Below are 16,591 nucleotides of genomic sequence, written 5' to 3' on the forward strand. Positions count from 1 at the left end.
GGTACCTGTGCTTTGCTAAGCTTGTTCTAAGTAGGTGCTTTAGACCACTGAGCCATCTCACCAGCCCCAAGAGAGTCTTATTTTTCAATGGCCATTTTGAAAAACGCTTATTAAGATGGAAAACGTAATGTGTTTAATATTTAAAAAGCTGAAATAGATGAAGATAAAGGACAATAGAAAAAATTGTAAAAACAAACATTTGAAAAACAGAAAAGTTAGAAAAGGGATATACAAATTATGATCAAATGAAAAGGCTCTAGATAGATCACTTAGATCTAGAAGTTTAGTGGCTAGAAATTCTAACTGCTTCTCTTTTCCCTACTATAATACTATGTATACTCAAAGATATTTTCATCTGCTTGTATATGGTTTTATACATAGATACTTAAATGTTGCCAGTAATCGAGACATTTTTACCAGAGGTCTTTTCAGCTGAAGTTATGTATTATTATGACCAGGATAGTTTGTTTTGTTTGTATTTTAGGGAAGGGTGTACAGAGTGTTCAGGGTCTCACCACTAGATGGGACTCATAGTGATCTGCCTGTTTACAGCCTCCCAAGAGCTGGGATTATAAGCGTGTGCTACCATGCCCAGTTTCAATTGCCTTCTCATGAGCCCCGGGGGCAGGGTGGGCACAGCAGGCCAGGGGATCAAACTCCTGGCCCCTGTGCCTGCTTGCAGGCACTTTAATCCGCTGAGCTATTTGGCCAACCCTTGAGACATTGTTCATGTCATACATGAATCCACTTTTCAGGATATTACTCCAATAAGGCCTTAAAAACTAAAATTTCACCCCCCATTTCCAGCCCTCAGTCTCACACATAAACAGAGGTCCATAAAACCTTAAATAACAAAATCAGACACAAAAATCACTGCTACAGAAAGCAATGAATTCAGCAGAGGTTTTATTCCCAAACTCTTCAAATATTTTTACAAAGAGAAATAAAATGTCTAACAGTGTCTCAAATTAAATCAAAGACATACCATCCAAATAAAACACTTGTGGCATCAAGAATTCCTTTACGTTGTAGTATTTTCACATTATTTTGTTTTTAACTATTTGCACTCTTGTACATGTCATTTGCATTTTAAGTATTGTTTCAGGATGTGAAATAATGTAGTGTTGTTTAAAAGTGCAACACTACTATAAGCTACAGAAATCTATGAGAAAAAGGATCAAATGCTTCAAACACAAGAGAAACATTAATCTTTTTAAACAAGTTGGCTAAGGAATATCTCCTGTGGTTAGTATTAAACATAAATCTTCCAATTATAAAAAATTAAGACACTAAATGCATAAGGGTCTGTTTTCCCCTACATTATATTTTTTGTCTTCATTTGATAATTGTAAACTCATGAGAAAAGAACAAATTTTATTATAGTGTAAAAATCTTAGGAACAACAAATTACAAATATTCAATTTTTAATAGACAAAAATACTTTGCTTCCTAAAATGTAAACATTCAGTAAATAAAACATGCACGGTATTCCAGGAATGACACTACCAATAGTTCATTTATGAAAGAGGTGTATTTATTGATAAGGTTCTTGTTTACTAAAATAAAGCACTTCGGCAAAAGAACCAGACCATTACTATTTAAAACCCTACTCCTTCACTCACTTTCCTTATCTGAGTAGAAAATTATTAACTTTTGTAGAAATTTGGCTTCTGGGCCCGACCACAAGAAAGGTGTGAAATATCTAAAAGTCTTTTGATGAAACAAAAGCATTTTCTTGAAACTTGGAGGGAGTCGTTCATCACTGTGCTTGAAGGGATTCCTCAATGAACTTCTTCCTTACTGGGAAGAAAGCTTGGTTGGTTTTCATTTTTGTAAAATTTATTCACAAAATTAACTACTTATAATTTCACAGGGCATTTTAGTATTCACAGCATAGAAAATAAGTTAATTCAATAAAACATCTAAGCTACACCACTAGATTATACAGTACCCATGGAAATCCTTTGTAAAAAGAAAAACACTATGTCAATATAAAATTATTATTTTAGGGTTGGAGATCTAGCTCAGTGGGATAAGTGCCTGTCTGGCAAGAGCAAGTCCAAACCCCTGTATCAAAAACAAAAACAAAAAAATTACTTTAGTATTCTAAATGGGCATGCTTTCCATTAATAGGAATTATTATACCTAATGTAGAGTTACTTTTTATTTTTTTAATTTTTTTTCTAAGTGATACCTTTTATTATTTTTTATTTTAAAGAGAAAAAATATTTTCAGTTTTTGAGACAAGGTCTCACTATATAGTTCAAGCTGGCTTTAAACTCACTATGTAGTCCAGTTTGGCCTTGAACTCATGGCAATCCTGCTGCCTCATCCTCTTGAGGGTGTGCCACCACACTTGGCTACATCTTTTAAATAGGAACAATATCCTTTTTAAAAATATATGAGAGGGCTGGGAAGATAGCTCTTGGTCTCAGTACCTGCCTGGCAAGTTCAAGGACCTGGGTTGGATCCCTGGTACCATATGCGGTGGTGGCCCACACCTATAATCCCAGTGCTGGGGAGGCTGAGACAGGAGGACCACTATGAGTCCGAGCTGTGTAGTGAGACCCTGTACTAAATAAATAAGTAAATAAGTGATTTTTTTAAAAGTATATGAAAAAACCCTAAGATGATTACTTCCTATTGAATCACCACTTAGAACATATCATTTGAAATATACTGGTCCCAAAAGACTAATGATCTATGCCCCTTTCCTCTCAAAAAATAATAGTGAAAATGTAAATGTAAATAAGATTTCAGGACAAAATATTAAAACTTGTGAGATTTCTAACATATCACCTGAGAGGTGTTTTCATTTCAGTGATCAATGTTCAAAGTCCTTTTAATCTTATTCATACATTCCCCAAGTACTGTTACTAAATTACTTCTTCCAAAGTAGGATTAAGATCAAGAAATTAATACCAGTCAACTCACACAAAAGGCTCAACTACATTAGAACACTTGTGACTCAAGAGTTAGCACGCAAGAGAATTGAGACTCTTCTAATTGGGTATATGCTATAGGCTCAGTAGCGACAGACTAGAGTCACCCTTGGGGAAAAGTTGTACATTTTGCTGGCTTTTTATTTTAATTCCCCCAAGATTAGTGGATATTCAAATCTCAGGTCCCCAATTCCTTTGGGAAGTTCTGTAGCAAGGCCTTGGCCCCAGGATGGCATGGGGTAGCATTACTCACCAGTCTTCAGAGTAAAGTACAGGACCTGGGCTCCCGGAAGGGGTTGCTGCCAGCTGGAACACCAACGAGCAGGGCATCTTTGCAGGCATTCTGTATGCAGTACTGCCGCAGTTCTGCAGCTGCCTGGGAAACCTGAAACAAAGACGGGGACAACAGGACACACTGCTCACAGCCAGATCCACCCCAGCAGTCATCTGATACCCTGCATAGGATCACACGACCCGATAAAGGTCATGCTTTTCGCAACCTCCAAGTCTCTCCTGCTGATTCTAGTAACTGAATTCCAGAGGAAAGGTGACAATGTCTGTGAACTTCAGTATAGGATGCTTTGGGCTTAGTTGCTTATTCAACAAAGGCACAAAAAGTTGTATGTTTGACCCATTTAGAATCCTAGTTTTGAGACTTCACTGGTAAAGAAATATCTCATGCTAGTGTTTCCTGTACAAATTTTCATTATGTAAAGCATACACTGATAAAGGTCATGTTTCTTTCCTTTTTTTATCATGTATTCATTTATTTATTTGGTACAGGGTCTCACTAATCAGCTTGGACACAGTGATCCTCCTATCTCAGCCTCCCCAGCACTGGGATTACAGGCATGCGCCACTACACCTGGGTTCGGTGGGTGGCACAGCATGCCCTGGGGTTCTGGTGCTTGCATGGCATGCAGTACTGGAGATCAAACCTGGGTCTTTGTGCTTGCCACCGGTGCTTAGACCACCAAGCTATCTCTCCAGCCCAAAGGTCATGTTTCTTAAAGGTCACAACTGCCATGTGAGCAAACTCTTGCTTTGGGGTTTGTTTGTTTTTCTTTTTTTGTGGAACCAGGGATTGAACTCAGGCCATTCTACTGCGCTATCCCCCCAGCCCCAAGCAAACTGCCTTAATGGAGTCTTTTTGCTTTGTTTTAGTTTTTTGGTACTAGGAATCAAACTCAGGGCCTCACATTTGCCAGGCAAGCCCTCTGCCACTGAGCTATCTCCCTGGCCCTGTCTTAATGTTTTAAGACAGGGCCATGGTTCTACTGAAAATAATAATAATAATAATAATAATAATAATAATAATAATGCTCTAGAAAGAGGCTGCCTGGACCCAAATTCAGCTCTGGACCCAATTACAAGTGTTGGCTGTGGCCTGAAGCCCTGAACAGAAAGGTTGGTTGAGGAGAGGAAACCAAGAACTGAAACTAGGATTGTTGAAAATGTTCAAGACATGAAATGAAAAGGAAAACTGTCAAATGCCCTCTGCCCCTGTGAAGTAGCTAGGGAAGATAAGCATATCAACATCTTAAAAATAATGATAGGGGATAGAACAGCCCCAGAGAACTGGCTTCAAGTGACCTTGGGCAAGTTCCTTTACTTCCCAGTGCCTATTTCCTCATCTGTAAAATGTACTAATAGTATCTCACTTAATCATTGATGTGACTATTGAGTTAACACCCATGAAGCACTGACCATAGTGCCAATGCATATTGACAATGCATTTGTAGCAAATGGCAAACATGGTCATGATACTTTGCAACTCCTGCCACCGAGAGAGAGGTAGGACCTACTCACCCACCCATTAAATCTGGGATGGCCTTGAGTTGCTCTAAACTCTAAAATATGACAGGTATAGTGGGCAAATTCCAAGTGAGAACCCCAAGAATCTGGGCAGCTATCTGACTTGTGGCAGTTGGAACCCAAGACTACCGCACCGGAAGTGTTCTGGCGACCATCTGCCAACCCCAGGACATGTGAATGAGCCAAGCCTCCATGTGATTGCCTCACAGGAGAGCCTGGCATAGGTGAGCAGGACCGCACTGCGGAACAGAGCTCAAATTGTCAACCTAAGAATTGTGAGTTCAATGCTTTAAACCACTAAAGTTTTTCACTACTGTATAGGGCACCCAAAGCTGTTTGCCTTTTTTTCTTATTCTCCATTTTATGTAGATTTCTCCTTGGAAAATTTTCTCCCTTTATATTTTTCTTGCAAGTAAAAAGCATTTGTTTGGTTTGCTTTTTTTTTTTTTTTAAATGAAAATTCACACATATTCTACAAAAAGAGTCCCAATTGCTGTTTAAGTCTTACTCTTAGCTTGAATTAATTTTCCAAGCTTCCATATAAATGAAACACTAACTGCTGTGATGGTTTAGATACGGTTTGAATGTGCCCCTTCCCCAGGACCAAAATTTAATTCCCACTGTGAAGTACACAGAGGGAAGAAATATAATTGGACTATGATATTTAGAGATAGGGACAGTGGGAGCTGATTAGGACTAGTTAAAGCCATCGAGGAAGGTCCCCCAGACTGAGTAATGGAAGCTTCCTAAGAAGAAGAGAGGACCTATAGGTAACACACACTCCGTCACTTCCTGAGAGTTCTTGTGCTGCCTTGGAAGCCTCCAGCAGGGCAGGTTCCAAAAGATGCAGCCCCTGAACCTGGGACCCACAGACCTGGGCCACAAGAAAATTTCTTTTCCTGGCAATTTACCCAGTCTGAGATATATGTTCCATTATCAGAAACAAAAAACAGACTAATATGACTGCCGCTTAGTCATTGCTAAGTTCCTGAATTGCTTTAACAATTTTGGTTTTAATGTAATATTTTGTTATATAAATATAAACACATAATCTAATTTAACCAGACCAATGAATTTAAGCTTTTTTTTTTTTTTTTTTTAATATATCTGGTACAGGGTCTCAGAATGCAGCTTGGACTCCTAGCGATCCTCCTGTCTCAGGCTCCCCAGTGCCGGGATTATAGGCATGTGCCACCACATTTGGGCTCAGTGGCCAATTTAGAGGGCCTGGAGGCCAGAGCAGCATGACATGCGGTGCTGAAGATTGAACTCGGTCCCTGTGCTTGCCTAGGTGCAGTCACTTAGTCCGCTGAGCTATCTCACTGGCTTTTAAGCTTATTTTCTTTCAAGGGAAACTCCTGACATTTTTGTTTGAATTCTAATTGGAATTATTGGTTATAGAAAAGTTACTAGCTTAAAAACAAACACAGAACCAATTATGCTGACTGTCTGTAGCAGGGGAACATAATAGGTAGCAGGCTATCCTGAGACTCTGGGAGAAATGGAATTCTCAGGGTCTATCCTAGAGAATATGGCCATGCTGCCATAGTCAGACTACCACAAGCACACCCCTTAAATATACTTTTAATCTTATTGCTGGTATGGACCTTGAGCACTGCACTCCAGTTCTCTGGGGCTGTTCCATCCCCTATCATTATTTTTAAGATGTCCATACACTTATCTTCCCTAGCTACTTCACAGGGGCAGAAGGCATTTGACAGTTTTCCGTTCCGTTTCAGGTCTTGAACATTTTCAACAATCCTACTTTGAGTTCTCCATCTCCTCTCCTCAGCCAACCTTTCTCCTCAACAGCTAGGGCCGCAGCCAACACCTGTAAACTGTTTACTTCCGAAGTTTACGGTCCAATTTGATAGCGCATTCTAGCATTCCGTGACTCCACCAGCTCCCCTCCCCCAGAAGCTAATGTGGCTTCCCATTTCACACAGACAACTGTCATCATGCAAGTTTTGTAGCCCCTGTGGAGCACAGAACATCTACCCTCCTGACTCAGAGGGGCTCCTTCAACCCCTTTCCCCATTCTCCTTTTCTGTCAGTTTCTACACTTTGACCTAAAAATACAGTATGTTCCTTCCCCTCAATCTCAAAATACAGACTTCATTTCGCAAGTTTTTTTTTTTTAATTTTATTTATTTGTGTGTGTGTGTGTGTGTGTGGCCAGCTCAGCCCACCAGGGGGCGGGGCTGACTGGCATGTGGTGCTGGGGATTGAACCGCGGTCCCTGTACTTTGCTCAACTTGTTCTAAGTAGGTGCTTTAGACCACTGAGCCATCTCACCAGCCCTCATTTCGCAAGTTTTGAGGTTTTCTTTCAAACTAGGTTTCTGAGCCAGGTATGGCAGCGCTTGGGAGTTGAGCCCATCCCAGGCTACACAGCAAATTTCAGGCCAGCGTAGACCACGAAGGGAGACCTTGGCTCACAAGCAAAAACATCTAAAAGAAAGCCTAAAACTGGGTATCTCTACAAAAAAAGTCTGCTGCCTTATTACAACCCAGAGTTTTGCCTCCACTTCTACACATCCCTAACACCTCTCTGTGCTCTATAACCCTAGCTTTTTATCTTCTTTTATAATCTTCATTCATTAACTAGAATAGTTTTGTTTATTGATTAACTTTGTTTTTCCTCCCCGCCAGAATCATCCTACTGCCTGGATCAGTGCCGGTGGAGAGAAGGGCCCAGGGCCCGAGGTCCAGCACACTGCTGGCACCCATCTGCACGTCTCCGCGTCTCCAACTGCGCGGGGCGCAGCACCCTCCAGCCAACCACTTCCCCAGCAGGCCCTTCTTAGCAAACGACCAAACACTGGACTTGCTGACCAGCCCCGACCGTCCAGAGTTCCCCTTCCTTGCTATCTCTGCTTCCTCTTCTCGCGCCTTCCTTCTGAGCGGTCCCTGGTCGCCAGCTTTCTCACTCCCGTGCATTTCCACGGGCTCCTTCAGCACGGTGCCCTGCGCTCTGTCCGTGCAGCCGACCTCCTGGGTGTCGCTGCGAAACAGGGCTCCTGTTCCCCCAAGCCCGCTCCCCCCCAAGCCGCAGTCCACCATAGAGGATGGCAGCGCCACCCACCCTGTCACGGATCCAGGAACACGAGCATCCACCTCTCTCTCACGCTCCTATCCACCCACCGCCAGGTCCCGAGCTTCGTGGCCTCTCCATCCCGTCCTCCTGCATCAGCGGAGCGCAGGCCGCCAGCGTGTCGCCAGCATCACCGGTCCCTTCGGGTCACCGCCCACACAGCTGCGACCAGGCGAACCTTCCTGAGGGGACTTGGGGGTGGGGGGGCAGGGCCACATCGGTCCCACGGGTCGGGCCTGGGCCTCGGGCACTGGGACCTGGTTCCGTTCCCGGTGTGCCACCGGGGCCTCTGGTCGCCGGCCCGGTTTACCCTGGGCCAGCGGTCACCGCGTTCTCCGCAGGGGACGCGAGCTGAAAAGGCCGAGCGGCCAGCGCTTCCGGGCAGGCCTCACCTTGATCCTCTCCACGCTGGCTTCGAGCTTGAGCTGCTCCACTAGGCGCTGCAAGGCGCTCACGCTGGCCCCGGAAGACATGGCGACGGCGGCTCGGGCTCCGGGCAGCTGGGCCGGGGTGGGCTGCGACGCCCCGCAGAGCCGGCACCGCCCCGGGGCGGGGAAGCAGCTGTGCCCGCCCCGCCCCGCCCCGCGCCACGCCTCGCGGGGTCCCGCCCGCGGCGCGGTGGAGGGGCGATCCGGGTCCCGAGCGGCCTGGCAGCGCCCTCAGTGCTTCCTGCAGGCTAAACCGAGGCGACATCGGCATCTGCTCCCGAACCCGAGGCGGAGACCCAAGGTGCGGCGCCCCTCTCCACCGCGAAGCTGGGGATCCCCGTACGAGCGAGGTGGGAGGCCAGCGGGTGGAAAGGGGCTAGGCAGGCGGCAAATACGCACTGGTTTAAATCAGAGAACCACGATTCCCAGTGGCTGGAGCCAAAGTGCGACACGATCTGGAAAAAGAGAACCATGCGAAGACGGTAACTGAGAGAAGTGAAGCACGGTTTTTAGGATTTCCATAAAACAGTGTGACTAATTTATAAATCTTTACTGTTTCGTGGAAATCCTGCCAGTTGATGGAGCCAGGGAAGTGGGGTTAAAATCCCAGGCCCTAACATCTTTGTGAAGCATGAAATAAAATTGATCAGGTCCGTGGTTCCAACCCCACCATTTAACTGTGATCAAGGTTTCTAATCGCCCGCATTCTTTTAGCATGCAAATTTGTTTTAGGAACCTGTGATTGTTATTATATGTAAATATCTGTGGGGATTTCCGTTCAGTGTATCCTGAACATGTCCTCATCCTCGTATGCCACTGTGTATGTCAGACCCACTTAAACAATGCAAAAAGGTAACATACTGGTTTGTATAAATGCATAGCTCCGGGACTTTAAGCTAATAGGTTTACCTGCTTAAATAATAACTGCGCGGCCCTCATTCTCCATCTCTTGGCTCTGCTTTCTCTGGACATTGGCTTCATTTTCTTCAGTAGTGGACTCGGTACTGTGAAGGAAAGCTCCATGTCTTCGCTGTCCAGGCCTACCAAACCCAGCGGCATCTTTTCCACAATACCTTTTGCTAACAAGGGCTCCATCCAAAATCTCCATAATGGGTCTCACTGGCTTATCCTGAGTTTAGCCCCCGCTCAAACTCTGCTTCTGCTGGGTGTGTGACACTCATAACTCTCGGCTGAAGGGTCTCTGTGAACTGCACTTAGCAGAGAGCCACCCACACGAAGGTCACCACCTCCCAATGTCAGCCTCATCTACTGATCGCTGTGTATTGAACCCCAACCCCAGCCTCATGTTTTGTTTTTGAATGTATTTGGTACAGAGTCTCACTACGCAGCTCCTAGCAGCTCCTACTCCTAGTGATCCTTCTCTTTTTAGCGCCCCCCCCCCCCCAGAACCGGGATTATAGGCGTGAGCCTGGGTTCTGTGGCCAGCTCAGTACAGGCAGTGCTGGACCCGACTCCCACCCTCACCCCCATCCCTCCACCTTCCTAAGCTGGTGCTTAGTCTGCTGAGCTATCTCGCCCGCCCTCCCGGTCTCATGTTGAGGCAGCAATTTTTGAATCATCCCAACTCTGGAGCTGCTGCTGGATCATCTGCAGTCTTTATAGCAACCACATCACAAGTCAATTCCTTCTTCTGCTCAATCCCTACTTCCTGGACTCTAATGCAAATACTGATTTTAGGGCTAATTCCCAGTAAAGTTTCAGTATGAAAATCTTCACCTCAGGGTCTGTTTTTCTGAGGATCCCAAACAAAAGCACCCAAACAACTGGACTGGTTGAGGGTGGAGGGCCCCAAAGGACCATGAAGGTCACCATAAACTTTTCTGAAAGTGTCATTTTCCCTTAGGATGCATTCCTGAGAGTAGAACTGATGGGTCAAAGAATATCAATATTTAAACTTTTTTTCCTAAATCTGATATTGTGGGACACACCTGTATCACCAGCACGTTGGAGGCTGAGACAGGAGAATTGCAAGTTCCAGGCCAGCCTGGGTACATAAGGAGACCCTGTCTTAAAAAGGCAAAAACAGAACACAGAACATCTTTTTCCTATTTTCCAGACATGGTACAATAAATTTCCCACTGGAAGACTGAGATAGCCTATTGCTATACTACCATATTACACAAATCCATCTTGTACTTCTTTTTTGCAGAACCAGGGATTGAACTCAGACCCTTGCACTTGCCAGGGAAGCGCTTATTCCACTGAGCCATCTCCCTGGCCCCCCCTTTTTTTTCCTTCATATTGTACTTCTTTACCCACTTGCTAGATGAACAACAGTATCACAAGTGTTTTAAAGACCTTAACTAGGGAGGCTGAACATTTTCTCTACTCATTTTGTGATCTGTGTGTTCATGATCTTTGGGATAGTCAAATCCTACCTAGTGACAGCAGTAGTTTTGCACATTTGAAAGCCCTCTCTAGCGGCAAGTTTCCTCACTACAAAGAACTTAACATATATTCCAGAATAAAGATGAAACTACATATTCATGTTGGAGACATACTGGACAGAATAGAATGGCTGTGTGTTAGAAGGACACAGGAGGCTGAGGCAGGAGGATCAGGAGTTACACAGGGAGCTCCAGGCCAGCCTGGCTGACAGACACCCTGAAAATAAATAGTAGCCAAGATGCTAATGTGAGAAACTACTGCACAGCAATGACAGCTATAGTAATGAGATTATCTCAAAATAACTAGAAATGAAGGCTTTAGAGCTGCTCAAAGGGACATTGTAGTGGATTCACTAGTGGTGAACTTGTAACACCCAGCTGAACTGAATGAGCATGGTGCTGGGTGTGGAGGGCCTACCTGAGGACTGTTGCAAACAGCATAAAAGGAGAGCTGGAGGGGAAGATGGGGTGCTGTTGATTCTCCTGGAGAATCTTGTCACACTGGTTTTCCTGATATGAATTCAGCTGTTTCGTTAGAGGAGTTCAAGTCCTTGCTGTTGTTGAGGATTGCTTTGGTTATTTTCAGAGGAGCTCTGCTCCTTACCTTGAGTGTTGCTTCCTGGCTCCAGTTTAGGTCCCTCAGCCTGCTGGCACAGGTCCTTCATCCCACTGATGCAGACCTTCTAGCTTCCCCCACTGGCCTTTGAGCCTTCTAAGTACAGGTTCTTTTGTTGTTGTTGTTTGTTTGTTTGTTTTTATATATTTAGTACAGATGTTTTCAGCCTTCCCAGAGCTGGGATTACAGGTGTGTGCCACCATGCCTGGTCTCAGTGGCCAGCTCAGCATGACAGTGGCAGTGCTGACGTGGCATATGGTTCCAGGGTTCAAATCCCAGTCTCTGCACTTGTCTAAGCAGACTCTTAGCCCACTGAGCGAACTCGCTGGCCCACCGAGTGCAGGTTCTTGATATTGATACAGACTTGCACAAGCCATTGTTGTGGGTTCTAAGACTTCAGCTGGACTTGTGCAGGACATTTCTGCAGAATCTAGGCCCTCAGCTGGATTCTTTGGGTCTTCAGTGCATAGACAGATCTCATGCACTCTTCTGTATTTGACTTGAGTGAATATTATAAAATAATTCCATAAATTATGTGTCTTGTATTGAAACTATTCCCTTGCAAACCCTAACTACAACAGACATATGACGTGACTTGTGTGTCAGTCAAGAGATAGCAACAGATACCAGGACGTGGGGGGCATCTCCTTCATGTCCATACCCACCCACTGCATGCCCATCTGTTTTTTTGCCAGGGTTTAGCATAGAGTCCCTGCAGTGGTTCAAGGACAAGCAGGCAGGGTGCCATCTATACTTGAGGAGAGTCAACCATCTTTCACAATCAGAGTTATCTGATCAATTCATAGTCAAAGGTACCATCAGGTAATGTGGTACATTTCCTATTTTAAGGATGAAGAAAGTGACACTCATTAGGGAAAGTGAAGTGACTCAGTGGGATTGAGAGCAAGAACTTTCTCATTCCTTTGAAGAGAAGTCATCACTCATCTGGACTAGAGTGCAGCCCCATATGTAGCATGCTCTGCAGAGCTCTGAAAGGCGAGGCCTTGGGATACGCCTTGAGAGGGCCAACACGCAAAGGTCACCACTGTATTATTTTTAGAATTTGATTACTCATTTTTTGTTGGTTAGACTATAAAAACCTTTAAATCCTGTTTTCAAAAACTTTGAGAAGGGGCTGGGGAGATGGCTCAGTAGGATAAGTGCTTGACTGGCAATCACAAGGATCTGAGTTCAATCCCCAGTTCTGCCAAAAAAAAAAAAAAAAAAAAAGAAGTTTGAGACATGTCAATATCCCTGTATAGTAAAATGTTTCAATTGTCCCCAGTTATACTCTATATACATTATTTCACTCGTGCTTGTGTTTTGGCACTTTCTTTATACCAAGAGTGGCTTATTTTTTCCAGAAAAGGGGTTATGAAGCACTCATCCCCATTAAAATGATACAAGAAAATGATACATTTCTCTCTGCCAATGTTATATCATAACGACAGTGATATATACTTTCTAAAATGATTAGGAAACAGAAAAGCAATTTAACAAGTATATTTAACTGAGTGCAGTAGTGTACACTTGTGGTTCAAACTATTTAGAAGGCAGAAGCAGAAGGATCACTTGGGCCCAGGAGTCCAAGGTCAGTCTTAATAACATAAACTTCATCTCCAAAACAACCCTTATGGGGGCAGCTGAAGCCGGGAAATACTTTGGTTCTGAGAAAAACATCTTGCCTAAGAAAGTGCAGTCATTGGTTTCTAGGCAACCCTGGGCCTCCTGTTACCAACTTTCCAAAAGTACAAATAAATGCCCCTATGGTGACTGTCCAGTCCTCTTTTCCCTTCTGGAAAGAGGCCACTTCATGTGACTTCAGCTTTCCTTTTGTCTATATTTTCTAAATTCCCTCATCATTTTCTCTCAGGAACACTGAGAGCCCTGCCAGTTTGAGGCTATTTGGCACCTGAACAGGGACACACGGTAAGGAAAACTGGTAGGCATCAGGACACTTCTCAAATTTTGCATGCAACAGGGGAGAGAAGTGCGTTGGTAAGTGACCTTAAAATAATAATAAAAGAAGAAATAGGATGCAAAAAAGAGAAAGGAATATTGAATTGCTAGTAACTAAAAATGGGACCGGTAGAGTTTAAAGAACCACAGATACATATGTATGTAGAAATGGTTTTTTGCATGCTTGATTTCTGCACTTACTTTTCTCTTTTTGTATTTTGGTTAGAAGGGGTTTTGCAACCACAAAGGATTCAGCTTACTTGAAGAGCTACTTTAAAATTAAGTCCTGGGCTGGGGAGATGACTCAGTGGAATAAGTGCTTCCCTGGCAGGCGCAAGGGCATGAGTTCAATCCCCGGTTCCGCAAAAAAAAAAAAAAAAAAAAAATTAAATTAAGTCCTGAGTGTAAAAAGGAGAGTGCAACAAAGGTGCCACTGATAAAGCTTAAACCTTTTAGTTTTGCTCAATCATATGAAAAAGAAATTCTTTTAAATTTGTGTACAGCCAGAGGGTAGAAGTGCAGGCCAGGTGCAGGAAGGGCTCTGTGCTCAGTCCTAGGCAGACATAGCCGGGATTTTCCAGCCTCTCGTGCTTCCACAGGCCAGTCCAGTGGCAGCTGTTGGCATGAGCCACCAACTACAGGCCTTGGTGCCTAGGGCCGAATGTGTGGGATGCGACAGTGGTGCAACCCGGCTCTTGCCTCAGTGTGCACCCTGGGTACTTCTGAAACCAAAAGTTCACGTAGTGCAAACAGTGTCTGCACTTGGAATTCCAGCAGAAAATGGAATGTTTGGTGGCCAGAGTGGGAGTGGCAGCCAGTGACACACCTAGTGCCTGGGGTCAGCTGACAATGACAGTGGCTATGCTCATCCCTGTTCCATTTCACTCAATGAGCTGGATCCCAAAAAAAACTCCTTAGGGCCAAGGAGATAGCTCAGCAATATAAGCACCTGCCTGGCAAGTACAAGGTCATGAGTTTGATCTCTGGCACCAAAAAAATAAAATCATTCCCAAAAAAAACTCCTTGGGTGCCTCCACCATGGCCCATTCACCAGCTGGCCACACACATTACACTGGCAATGAACACTTTCCTAAGAGCCCTCAAAGGGACAGCAGCCCAGATCAGAGGAGGGGAAATTTAAAAAAAAAAAGAATTTTGGTGGCCACTGCTACAGAGACAGTGTCTTCTGTGTCCCCTGGGGAAGAGGCCTGGGCAATGGAGCCCATTTCCAGTACTAAGGCAGGTCAACAGCCTCTGCCAACAGCTTGCCAACCCCAACAGCCAGAGGGCGCAGAGGTCTCAAAGTCTTGCCTGGTGCCACTGATGCAGATTATACAGGGGAAATTAAGGTTTTAATTCAAATTATTCAAAACACTGCTCAAATCACCCCACACTCTTATATTGCTCAATTGGTCCTTCCTTGACAAAAATTTGAAACTTATAAATAAAAACGGGATCCAAAGATTTTGTGTCTTCTGGTGTATATTAGGTTAAAAAATAGAATGTAAATTATTTATTTTTTTTAAATGTTTCCTTTATTTATTTATTTTTCTTTTTTTGGTCAGCTCAGCCCACCCTGTGGGAGGGGCTGGCATGGCATGTGGTGCTGGGGATCAAACCGAGGTCCCTGCATGCTTACCTAAGCAGGCGCTTTAGACCACTGAGCTATCTCGCCAGCCAGAATGTAATTATTTAAAGGAAAAACATTTTAAAGGGCTTTTAGACACAAATGGGGATGGCCTCCAGTGGCAACTCCAGGCCCACAGTAATAGAAGTGCTAGATTTCTGCCCTGGAGGGATGCAAAAGAAGGTTCAGCCTCATAGTTTCTCTCTCTCCATTAAAATTGATGCTAAAAAAAAAAAAGTCTTTACTTTTTCACTTAAGGTGATTAATTTAAAAGACTGTCTCCATTTTCAGGATTAAAAAAAAATTATCTTTAGTTTTAAAAATCCTATTTCTGAAAATTTGCAATAATGGGGATATTTAAAAAGATTCAAGTTCTCTTGATTCCTAACAAGGTTGATTGCCTGTTTTATACTCTTAAAGTTAACTGATAAGGAAAAGCCTATTTTACAAGTAGGCATAAAGATTTAGAGTGTATCTAAGAGCACTGGGGTTTTAAAAATTGCTTCATTCTGACATTCCATTTAAGTAATGGCAGGCCCAGGGCTGGCCTCCGAGGAGGCACAAGCAGCTTCTTCATATTTAGTCACCTTATCCAACAATGATAAATTACCCCAAAGTGTTTGCCTTCAGGTTAATCGTTTTGCAACCCTTACTGATTTTCAGTCTTGGTAATATTAATTGACTGCCCAATTTGACATCCACCAACTGGGTTCCTCTGGCAATCTTGGGGTCCTTCTCAGTGGTTTTAGTCATGAGGTGCAAACTATCATTATTTCTTCCTTCAGTTCAACAGTGGTTATGGCAGTTTTCATCCTCTTGGCAATCTGCATTGCTTAACTTCCCTGGTGTTATTCATCCATCAGACAAGTTAATTCAGTTTGCTTCGGTTGTCACAGCGGGGTCATCTTAGGATAAGAGAGGCTATATGACAGCTTCCTCTTTTAAAATGTAGGATACAGGTTTCTCACTATATGATCAAAATTCAATTACAAAAGCAAATGAGGGAATCTTTCCCTACAAAATTCACACCACATAGTAGACTTCACTTGGCAACATATACTATTAACTTTTTAAAATTCTATGAAAGATGGAAGTACAGCAGCAAAAAGACAATTCCATCAGGCAAAATAAAACAAAAAGATAATTTGAGGACTAGGATATGTTTGTGTTTTGCTAGAACATGCTATCTGTCTATATCATGAAGCCAGATGTGGAGAAGTTGACAATGATAAGGCTAGACCTGACCTGAGACCTATTGAAGGAACTGACCCAGAATGTCCAGGAGATGGTAACCAAAGGTCTGAATAGATAAGAATACATAGGGATAACTCAGCTAAATGTCACCAGCATTCTTAAAATGAGTAAAATATAAAATATATATTCATTACAGATTATTGTATCCCTTCCAATTCTTATGAGATCTCTGCTAATTGACAAATCACAAAATCTGACTAGTCTATTTATAAATTTTCTAAAATTGTAATAGAGTTACTGTGATTCTATTTGGTCCATATATTTGACTGTACTCTGATTTTATAAAGATGTTTGTTTTTTTGTTTCATGTACTTGTTATTTATTTGTCCTTCTATGAATAGCTGTTCTGTTCTTACTTGAGCTCAGTGAGTTTTCTCTTTTCCTTTTTTTTTTTTTTTTTTTTTTTTGTGTTTTTGACTTGAAATCATGCTTTCACCTGATTTCAAGTG

At 43.3% G+C, this 16,591-nt stretch overlaps 1 protein-coding gene and 1 pseudogene across 3 annotated transcripts; one reads left to right on the forward strand and one right to left on the reverse strand.

Moving 5' to 3' along the window:
• Positions 1-1,391: 1,391 nt before the first annotated feature.
• Gng10 (G protein subunit gamma 10) lies at positions 1,392-8,392 on the reverse strand. Of its 3 annotated transcripts, none has more exons than XM_023707540.1 (3): positions 8,243-8,392; positions 3,196-3,327; positions 1,392-1,796 (listed from the first exon to the last, which is right to left on the reverse strand). In XM_023707540.1, exons 1-2 carry the CDS (start codon positions 8,321-8,323, stop codon positions 3,202-3,204), a joined length of 207 nt encoding a protein of 68 aa, XP_023563308.1. In that variant the 5' UTR covers positions 8,324-8,392; the 3' UTR covers positions 1,392-1,796; positions 3,196-3,201. The 3 variants fall into 3 exon arrangements, with proteins under 3 accessions (XP_023563308.1, XP_004647322.1, XP_023563309.1); XM_004647265.2 differs by having other exon boundaries at positions 1,392-1,800; XM_023707541.1 differs by having other exon boundaries at positions 1,392-1,812.
• LOC101574366 overlaps positions 8,322-16,591 on the forward strand; it is a 10,008-nt pseudogene continuing 1,738 nt past the window's right edge.

The sequence above is a fragment of the Octodon degus genome, unplaced genomic scaffold (genome assembly GCF_000260255.1).
Source record: "Octodon degus isolate 3935 unplaced genomic scaffold, OctDeg1.0 scaffold00297, whole genome shotgun sequence".
In the NCBI taxonomy this organism is placed as follows: Eukaryota; Metazoa; Chordata; class Mammalia; order Rodentia; family Octodontidae; genus Octodon; species Octodon degus.

Bases quoted from the DNA above. Each gene is read 5' to 3' on its own strand.
- Gng10 (XM_023707540.1), bottom strand. From the start codon at position 8,323: ATGTCTTCCGGGGCCAGCGTGAGCGCCTTGCAGCGCCTAGTGGAGCAG. The intron at 3,328-8,242 runs GTGAGGCCTGCC...TCTTTGTTTCAG, and splicing joins CCAGCGTGGAGAGGATCAAG to GTTTCCCAGGCAGCTGCAGA.